The 10673-nt window shown below is 40.9% G+C and overlaps 2 protein-coding genes across 5 annotated transcripts in view; one reads left to right on the top strand and one right to left on the bottom strand.

The window, feature by feature from the left end:
* Nucleotides 1-915: 915 nt before the first annotated feature.
* The window catches only part of LOC144082039 (peptidyl-prolyl cis-trans isomerase FKBP3-like), a 61317-nt gene continuing 51559 nt past the window's right edge, over nt 916-10673 (top strand). Inside the window, exon 1 of one of the 4 annotated variants that reach the window (XR_013303124.1) lies at nt 916-933. The gene's annotated coding sequence lies outside the window, so the exon portion shown is untranslated. Of the gene's footprint in view, nt 934-5728; nt 5946-9237; nt 9317-10673 lie in introns of those variants that run through there. The other 3 variants (XR_013303125.1, XM_077608839.1, XR_013303123.1) reach the window with 3 other exon arrangements.
* hs3st1 (heparan sulfate (glucosamine) 3-O-sulfotransferase 1) lies at nt 3290-5679 on the bottom strand. Its single transcript, XM_077608838.1, has 2 exons — nt 5473-5679; nt 3290-4701 (listed from the first exon to the last, which is right to left on the bottom strand). The coding sequence occupies exon 2, from the start codon at nt 4567-4569 to the stop codon at nt 3682-3684; it is 888 nt and encodes a 295-aa protein (XP_077464964.1). The 5' UTR covers nt 4570-4701; nt 5473-5679; the 3' UTR covers nt 3290-3681.

Here is a 10673-nt window from a genome sequence, read left to right as displayed (position 1 = left end):
AATTGACAGTGCAGCTCATAATCCGGCCGGCCTTAAAAATGCTAAATCGAAGCGACTTTGTTGGGGCGTAACTGTTTATTAATTATGCTGTTCAGGGAAATAACAAGTGACAAATGCACTATTGCGCCCTCCATTAAAATGCTCTTTTTGTTTAAAAAAAGAAGAAGTCTTGCATTGGTGCTGTCTTTCTAATCTGGTCCCCGAAATAAGGCAAATAATAATATTAATAAAATCATCATCCTTCCCGACAGCTGATGGACCAGAATGCATTTCACTTTAGTCCATTCAAAATGAATTGATGGCTTACATCAAGGGTGCCTGACTCGGGTTGGTTTGCAGGCCGCTTTAACGTCAACTTGATTTTACGTGGGCCGGACCATTTTAGATATAATATTTAGATTTTTTATAAATTGATTAAAAGAACTGGTTTAAAAGAATATTCAGTTTTTTTGTAGATCTACAACAATGTTTATTTTAGCTTTTTTAAAATATATTTTTAGATTTTACAATATGATTTTTGAACTAAAAACACAGAAAAAAATGATTAAAAAAATACAATTATTGATTTAAAAGGGTGAAAAACAGGAAATTTAATATACATCTATACTCTTCATTTTAATTTGATCCTAAAACAGAAAGTCGGCACTCATGATTTACTTTCCCGGGCCACACAAATTGATGCGGCGGGCCAGATTTGGCCCCCGGGCCGCCACTTTGACACATGTGGCTTAAATAGACTGATTTAATGGCATAATATTGTTCAAATCAATGCTTATTGTGAGAGTTGCTGTTTATTTTCATCTTTTATCCGCTGTTCACATAGCGACTTCATGGTTTTCATTGTGCCCTGCGATTGGATGGCAATCCGTTCAGTGTGGGATAGGCTCCAGCCCCCCCGGCGACAATGGTGAGGAGAAGTGGTACAGAAAATAAGTGAGTAAATGTTTTTCTTTCTTTGGCTGCATTTTAAAGCTTTTTTTTTTAAGGTCTGCAAACCTTTTGGCATGTTTTTTTAAGTGATTTTGTGATCCAGGAGTGTTTTTTGGAAAAATTTGAACTGCATGTGTGTGCGTAGCGGTTCTCAGGTCGTCCGGAAAGCACTTGAAAAAATGTTGTTCTAAGACAAGGGGTGGGGTTTTGGTGGGGGGGTCCCATTAATCCCGCCTGAAGAGTCAGTTTAATGGTGCATGTGGGGCTAAGAAATCACATCATGTATGCCACTCAGATTAATTAGCTGATTTTATGTGTTGCTATAAAACTTTAGAGGGCTTCTCAAGTGACAATCTAATGTTCTCCTCATAGATGTGAATGTTAGTCATTCAAAATTATTAGTCATTTAATCTGATGTAAAAGGAACACAAAAGTGTCATCTAATGACCATCTAATGTTCTCCTCATAGGTATGAGTATTAGTCATTAAAAATTATTAGTCATTTAATCTGATGTAAAAGGAACATAAAAGCGTCATGTCGAAGCTCTGGGATTGAAATATTTCATATTTCATAGGACGATATCTTATTTGCTGAAGTATTAAGGGGGTCTGAATTTATAATGGCTATGTTGCATAGGGCTGTTGTTGTAGGATGTGTTTAAAAAGGGCAACAATAAGCACACTGAAATTCGTTTTATGACAGGCCATGAGAATATGGCCATGGATTTTCTTTTTTTTAAATTTTGAAGGACGTTCCACCGAATAAAATGATATAAATGGTTTCTAAAATGAATATGCATGGATGTTTTTGAGTGGCATTTTGAGAGAGAAACTTGTGGAGCTCAAAGAAATCAGCCTGGGTATTTAGCGGACCATAATGCAAAATATTAGACTTGTCGTTGGTAATGTTTTAAATGAAATAGTTTTGAAAACACAACAATAGAGCACGCCCTTGAACATAGACTTTTTTTTCCCAGGTTCCACTTAACCCCCCGTCGACAGCAACTTATTTCTCGGAGTGATTTCACGGCGCGTACTTGCTTATGCATGAAATCCAAGGTGGCCGAGGTCACAAATAAGCTCCCGCCGGTGTTTGAAATTCACACGGTGGTCCTTGAAAATGATCACAGTGAAGTTCTATAAATGTAAATGCATCGAGCGGGAGAAGAAAAAACAAAGCAAAATTGCAAACAACAACACAGATGAATACAAATAGGACGTGCGGCCCTCTTGTGAGACGGGAAACCATATTTGGTGACGTGAAGGGCATATTCCTGGCGTGGAAACGTGTGTTTTTCATCAAACGAGGGTTAGCTGACAGCAAGGTATGCTTTGGACAAACAAAATGCGTCAAGGTGCAATTCCAGAACTGTGCTAGACGTTAAAATGAAATGGATATAATCTGGTGAAGACAAAATTGTTGTGGCAAAAAGAAGTCTAAAGTGATCTTTGTTGAGGAAGGGACTGAAGGAAGCCATCACAGCAAGCCGATGTCCTTCAGTTCAGCTTTATTCAGCTCAGTAAATAAAGCGGCGTTTGATAAGATAGCAACAATAACAACACACTTTTTTGTGTAAAGGCTGTTCAGGAAACAAGCGTCCATCTTTGAAAAAGGTGGAAATATTCCATTTTGGGATGAAATCTCAGAATGGAGCTAAAATGAATTTCACAAAATGTGCTTGTCCAACAAATGTTTGCTTTTTGCACAACTCGCAGTTTTCTAACGTTTATATAACATATTACATTAGAATTCAGAGTAGGGCTTTCATCCATTTCATCTCGCGCAATTATTAGATTACCGTATTTTCATGACTATAAGGCGCATTTAAAAGTCTAAAATTTTCTCCAGAATAGACAGGGCGCTTTATAATCCAGTGTGCTTTATATATGGAATTTTTTTAAATGTGTCATTCATTGAGGGTGCGCCTTGTAATGTGGTGTGCCTTATAATGTGGTGCGCCTTATAGTCGTGAAAATGCGGTAGATTAGATGAGATTAGATTAGAACTTTATTTAATCCCATATTTGGGAATTTTCCTTGGTTACAGTAGTAAGAAAGACACAGAAGACATTGTAGACCTAGGTAAAAAAAACTGGAGCCACACACTGGCTGGTGACCTTCTGATTTTGAACTCATTTTGCTGCCATTAGCGGCAATCGTTTGATCTGGATTGGACGTCAACGGCAGTGAAACGCCATTGAAATTGATTTGATGTTGACAGCCGTCAATGGCGGTGAAAAAATTCATGCTAAACTCTGTAAAGCATGAAAAATTGGAATCTTAAGTGAACTAGAAAATGACACTGAGCTCATCCTAAATTAATGGATTTAAAAAAAAACTTTTGTAGTTCTTGTTGTATCGTTGACCTCATCCTAAATTAATGGAAAAAAAAACTGTTGTAGTCCTTGTTATGTCGCTGACCTCATCCTAAATTAATAACATTAATAATAATCGGACATAGGCTTTGTCATCATCATTGACACGACAAAAGCCTAATTGTCATCATACCCAGCTGCGTATGACGAAATTGGTAAAAATGGAAAAAAAATAAAAACGTTTGTAGTCCTTGTTAGAGAAGAGTTTTGTCACAAAAAAGTACTTCAACTTGAGAAAGCTGAAACGGTCAAAGTCCTTCCATGTGAAGGTCAGAGTGCATTTTTAAGGTTGATTCCAAAATGTCATCCCAACAAACATACAATATTTGTATTAAAAAAAATCGATTCAGCGGCATCCCTTCTCCCTGAAAGACTTTTACTTCCAGTCGAACGTTCGCCCCACCAGCTGAAAGAACTTCCTATTGGGCGCGCGAAAGAAGCGGTAGAGTTTCTGTAGAATGGCGGGTGCCACGCGCGGGTGCGCCCTGCCCTTGGAATCGTGCAAGCAGCGTTCCCGGCCGTGCTGACGCAGGCAGTAGAATCCCTTGGTCTGGTTGAAGTAGAAGTTGGAGGCGTGGATCTGCGGCTCCAGCCTCAAGAAGCGCTCCACTCGCCTCATCTCGGGCAGGGGGTCCCGGATCAGACGGTCGCCGTCCACCACGTGGATGCTCTCCAGCGGGAAGTGGCGCAACCAGTTCTGCATGTGCACGTAGTACAGGCTGCGGTTGAGCGCCTTGTAGCCCAGGTTGATGCGCCCGTCCTTCACCAGGACCGACTCCACGGGCCGGTAGCGCTTGTGCTTGCGTAGACGGTTGTGGAGGACCTGCGTGTAGTCGGAGAGGACGCGTTCCGTGGGGTCCCTGAGGATCAGCAGCAGCTTGGCGTCCGGGTTCATCCGCCGGATCCGCCCGGGGACCTTGGGCGAGGTGAAGTAGGCCGGCGTCTTCTCCACCGTCAGCTGCTCGGGGGAGGCGAAGGGCATCTGGCCCAGGTACCACGCCAGGCCCTTCTGGAAGTGGCTCTCCCAGTCGAAGAAGTGGACCTCGTTCTGGGCCGCCGCCACCGAGCCGTGCAGGCTCAGCATCTCGATCAGGGCCCGCGTGCCGCCTTTCCTCACGCCGATGATGATGACGCGCGGGAGCCGCTGCGCCGTCCCGGCGGCGGCGGCGGCGGCGATGGCGGCGGGCGTGGAGGGCGATCCGGAGGAGGGGACGCCCGGGGAGTGCGTGGCCAAGAGGAGCAGCCCGAGAAGCAGGGCCGCCATGAGCGAGGTCCTGACCCTGGAGGATTTCAGCCTGGCGACAGCGGCGAAACTGGATCCCACATCGAAAGACGCTCGGGGACGCTGGGAGCGGCGGGCAGCGGCGGGCAGCGGCGGGGAGACGTCCGGGAATGTCTGCGAGGGAGTCAACGCATTGTGTCACACGTAAACCAGATTTTTGGGGTTTTTCGTTCTATTCACAGCTATGTCGTCTTACAAATGCCAATTCCAAAAACCAAAAATCTAAAGTTAGTTAGAAGCAACCAGAATACAAAAAAAGAGAAAATGCAGAGGTGGTTTCATTACAAAAATAACCAGATAATTTGAAGATTTGGTTAAAAAATAATGCAACATTGTTTTTTTTTTAATTTTCCTAATCTTAAAAGATTACACTTCCTATCATTTTTGATAGACACTTTTTGTGAGATATACATCCAACAAATAGGGAAAAATACTTTTAACTACAACATTTGAGGGGAAGCAAATATCATATTATACATTGGGCCTTTTTTTAAAATCTCTTATCTTACAATAATGCGAAAGATCAAAACTAAATATCAATCATCCCAAAAAGTGGAATACGTAATTACACCACCAGTGACATTATTATGACAACTATCAAAACCAATTTCCAAACCACTACCCTTTCCACACACCAAACTCATCTCATCTCATTTTCTGAACCGCTTCATCCTCATTAGGGGGTGCTGGAGCCTATCCCAACTGACTCCGACCCAGAGGCGTGGGACACCCAAAATCCCAGCATACACCAAACAAACATTCCAAAACCCATTTTAGAAAGCATGCATGCACACAACACTCATCCACACATTCAAGTAAGTTCAGCCTTGGTGGTAGAAACGCACTTGTCAAAAGATGGTGGCTCTTTTGGCAAAGATCTCCTACCTTTTGTATGTGTCTACCTACTCAAGTCGACAAGAGGAAGAATGGACGCGATGCATTTCGTGTGTCCTTCTTTCTCGTTCGTGCGATCAAGCCGAGAAAAGCCACATTTGACAGGCTCAAGAGCCAGCCTCCTCCGGCGGAGTGCTTGCTCTGCTCCTCTTCAGCTCCTCTCTCCCTTTTTCTCTCTCTCTTTTTCTCTCTCCTCTCTCTCGCATGCATGGCCACGCCCCCTTGTGACAAACAATAACAAAACATCGTGGGATTGACGGAGCACATCTGCCATGTATTTAATCACAATTTAACATTTTATCTTTGATGGAAAATTAAACTCTTGCCTATTTTCAAACCAAAACTACTTCAGTTAAAAAAAATAAAAATAAAATAAATGACGCAAAAATACAACGTGGCAATTTCGTAGATGGCGAACCACCTGCTGTTTTTCTCAAGACTGCTGCCGATGATGATCATTAAAGGTAACTAAGCGTTATTTTTAATTTTTTAATGTTTGGGGGTCTTTAAAATGCCTACATTCAATCCTGTAGTGTTTTGATCTTTTGATCTACTCATTTAGCAGACGCGATTTCAATTTTAGAGCGTATTGGTTTAATGGTGGACAAATGCACATGACAAACATTTACATCCCGAACATATGAGCATCGAATCAGTCATATAAATATGCTAACTTTGTTGAAAAGTAAGCTAGCGAACTTGTCTTACCTTTTAGCAAAAGTAATGAGCGCATCAGATAAACGAAAATACCATTGTATATAATAAAGTGCCATTGACTGTGCACTCGAAAAGTTTGCATTCGTTTTTATTTCCGAATATTTTTAAGCAGTGTCTCTCCAAATCATAGTATAAATGGTTGCTTCCATCATTTTCTGAACTGCTTTATCCTCACTATGGTCGCGGGGGGTGCTGGAGCCTATCCCAGCTGACTTCGGGCCAGAGGTGATGGCCAGCCAATAGCAGGGCACAATGACACAAACAACCAATCACTCATAGCTAAGGGCAATTTTGAGTGTCCAATCAGCCTAGCATGCATATTTTTGGAACGTGGGAGGAAACCGGAGTACCCGGAGAAAACCCACGCAGGCCGGGGGAAAAAATGCAAACTCCACACAGGTGGACCGACCTGGATTTGAACCCAAGTCCCACACTGTGAAGCCGACACGCTAACCACTCATCAAAATGTGTTTACGGATGAACTTTATTGGTACTATTTGAATTGACGCCATTGAGTCTACTAGAACAGGAACATTCCGGCCTGCAATGTTATTATTTTGGCTTTGTAAATATGTATTGTGAAAGGTGTTTGAGGAAAGTGTTCCCTACACGCAAGCACGAGGGCTTAAGGGCTTTGCGCCATGAATATGAATGTATACGCACGGGGACCAAATATGAATGCAGTTCCTACGCTGTGGGCAATCATCCATATTACATTTATTTACTGGGATGCTGTGGGAGGTTTGACTGGGAGGCTTGATTATTTTATTGGTTTAGTAGGTGCTGCTGTTTTGCAAAAAAATAACCACTTTTAAATGCTTTAGGTTTGATATAGCTAGTCGTTGGTAGAATATGGCAGAAGATTGACTTCATTGGGGTAGTGGAAAACTAAATTAAAGGCCATTTATTGTGTACTTCCTCCCATTGTCGCCGCACTGGCTTTTGTGTGATGTCTTGCCATTTTCTCCAAGCCAGGAGAGAATTGGGTGTGTTTTTATTAAGTCATATGTCATCACTTTGTTTACATTTTAAAAGCACAAAGGGAGATCTTTTTGGACACTTGCCTTGAGAAGAACGTGCTCTATACCGACTGACCTTTGTGTTCTTCAGTTTGGATTTGTTGAAGTGTGCAAGCCTGCAGCAAAACACACTAGTAGTTTATTTTCTGCTCAGTCACACACTCCAGGAGAGAAAATGCAGTATTTTTTTGGGAGTCAAGGTGGAGGCTTTTGTACGTTTTGTTGCGCGTCTCTTTGAAATAAATACAAAGGCATCCGTTTGTTTAGACGGCTTTGTCATCGACAGTTTCAGAGTTCAGCTCCAGATGGCGTGTTTATTATTCACGTGGCGTAAATGCTACAATATGTCACTTTTTACAGTGTAATCCATTTGTTGTTAACTCATTGTTCAATTGTTGAAAAATCTGCAGTTTAATAATCACATGGCGTAAATGCTACAATATGTCACTTTTTACTTTGTGATCCATTTGTTGGTTAACTCATTGTTCAATTGTTGAAAAATCTGCAATATGAATGAAAAAAGTGGCACTTTGACTTATGAGTTCAATTTGTTCCATTGTTAAAATTCTCACTTTATGGACTTTAACAACAAATAAATGCCCAAAAATAATTTTTAGTCAAAGTTTATGAAGTGTCATTAAGGATATTTGTATGATGATTTTCCCACTAATCCCCCCCACGCTTTTCATAGCTGTTTCATACAGAGGAATTAGGAATAAGGAAAGGTTACTTCAGTAAAAAATGTTTTTGCTTAATGACTTTTTGTAGGATTTCCCGTGGGAAAATCGAAAGAATGGAGGATAATGATGTTTTCTGTTTCCAGGAACCCGTTAAACCAGTCGCATGCAACCGTTGGCGGTCTAACCGACAAAACCACTTCCTTACTTATAAACACACTCGTTTTTTTGTTTTGCCAGAGTGGCTGTCTTTGTTTTTGTGCAGCAGGGCCGGTTTTTGCTTATGGCAATGAGGGCGACCGCTTGGGGCGCAATCCATAAAAAGGGCGTTGAAAAATTTATATTATAGACCAGGGGTCGGGAACCTTTTTGATGATGAGAGCCATAAACAATTCATATTTTCTAATGTTATTCCTTGAGAGCCACACTCCGAATTTAAAAGTAATAAAACATGCAAATGGGTCTTTTTTTAAAGTAATTTCATCACTTAAAGTGGGAAAAATACTTTGTCTACTTTTGACAACATTCTTATGCATTTACTAATCAATGAGTATGCATTTTAGAAGAGTCTAATGCAAAAAAATGAAAATTAAAGCAGCTCTAGACGTAGTATCTTCCATATTTTAGCTCACATATTTGCGAATAGCACCCATCGAGAGAGCCACATGTGGCTCCCGAGCCATAGGTTCCCCACCCCTGGTCTAGACTATCGTCTCACGTCATGTTAATGGGGAAGTTTGAATCATCTAGAAGACAATTTAATGCAAAAAAAAGGTGTACATAGTGCGAGGCCTCGAAAACTTCAGTTTGAGCACTTTTTTCTGCCAGATTGTGTTACTTATTTAAAACATTTTCTTATTTTAATGTATTCTTTTGGGTTTTAGCATTTCAGCAATACACAGCGGTGTTTTTAGATGTTCTTTTGCGAGACGATTGTCTGCCCAAAATGAGCCATTTCATCTTTTATCATTATTGTTGTTATCGTCAGACGTGGGGAACACGTTGTGCTAACTAAAAGTCTTCTAAAACAGTCACGACACGGCCACGGATTCTCCCCAAATCCGAGGAAAGACATTAGTTGACATTACAGACAAAGTTGGAAGCAATTTGTCCACTTAATACACCATAATACCACAATCAATAATTGTCCAATACCATCTTGAAATACCTTGAAAAAAAAGTTTGCCGAGGGCCATGTTTTCCAAGTCTGTCCATCGCTCACCACTTTTATGACCTTTACCAATTAAGCAAAGAGATTATGAAAGATGCTACAGCCAATAAGCATGTGATTTGTTGACACTAGCGTTCTTCTCTGTAGTGTAAACATCATTAACACTCTGGAGTTGGTTGGATGCAGCACTTCATGTGGGCTGAGCACAGCCACCAGGGGATTACTATTTATAACCAACACTTTAAATAAAGGTAAGCGGAATCTGTCTATCCGTAATTACTGCAGAGGTGCAAATCCTTGGAAATGGACGTCATTATACGCACACTCCATGGCTAAGAAGTCAGGATAATGACTGGTGGTGGGGGGGATTAACCCGACTCGCCACCAGTCACTTTGCCCATTCTACTCTTATCTTTTGCCTAGATGGGCGCAAAAAAAGGGCTTACCACAGCCAGTTTTGATCAGCGTGTTATGCGATGCTGTGTGACAGGTTTTCCATGCACACATCTAGTTTTCCCACTGCCCCCCCTAAAAAAATATTCCATTTAGAGGATTAGCGGGCAACTTCTGACACAGCCACCGCTGGAATATTTTACTCGACTGCTCTTCATCTTGACGGGCTGTTCGCGTGTGGAGGTGTGAATCAAACAGAAAAAAATGAGGATTAGAGGCTGTAAGTAACGTTTTGGAAAATCCACTGGTCTGCGGTTTGAGGAGCGCATTTCTTTTCAGAATATAGTTATTTATTTGAGATAGTAAACAAACAGTGGATGTAGGGAGAAAGTGACAAATGCAAACACACTTGTCATGAAGCAGATTGTTAAAAGATGTGAAAGGGATTCAATCATCTTTTAGATCACATGTGTCAAAGTGGCGGCCCGGGGGCCAAATCTGGCCCGCCGCATCATTTTGTGTGGCCCGGGAAAGTGAATCAGGAGTGCCGACTTTCTGTTTTAGGATCAAATTAAAATGAAGAGTGTAGATGTATATTAAATTTCCTGATTTTTTTCCTTTTTAAATTAATAATTGTAATTGTTTTGATACATTTTTTCTGTGTTTTTAGTTCAAAAATCATTTTGTAAAATCTAAAAATATATTTTAAAAAAGCTAAAATAAACATTGTTTTGGTTCCATTAAAAACTGAATATCCAGGGCTTTTAATCCAGTTCTTTTAATCCATCTATTAAAAAAAACCTAAATATTATATCTAAAATAGTCCGGCCCACGTGAAATCAAGTTGACGTTAAAGCGGCCTGCGAACCAATCCGAGTCTGACACCCCTGTTTTAGATGTTTCGGTTTATGGTTAAAAATGTAAATACGATGGCGTGTCCTCATTAGAAACACTCATGTCGATCTAATAGAAAATAATTCAGACCAGCTTTCTATTAAAATGTAGGAAATTCTGAAGTATGTCCTGCACAAGAAGCTGGAGTTCAAGGAAGTGGTTTGAAAATGTGTGGTTTTGGAAATTTGAAGTTAGGAAGACAAAAAAGGTGACGCGCTTGCCGTGGATTCGAGTAATATGATGGAATTGTCGCGAGGTGGACCAAAGTCTTTGTTTGTTAGAATCTGTTGTTATGGGGATGAAAAATTGCTTTTTATTGTC

The sequence above is a fragment of the Stigmatopora argus genome, chromosome 9 (assembly GCF_051989625.1).
Source record: "Stigmatopora argus isolate UIUO_Sarg chromosome 9, RoL_Sarg_1.0, whole genome shotgun sequence".
NCBI lineage: Eukaryota > Metazoa > Chordata > Actinopteri > Syngnathiformes > Syngnathidae > Stigmatopora > Stigmatopora argus.
The sequence above is the reverse complement of the archived record's forward strand: the minus strand, read 5'-3'. Positions and strand labels throughout refer to the sequence as shown.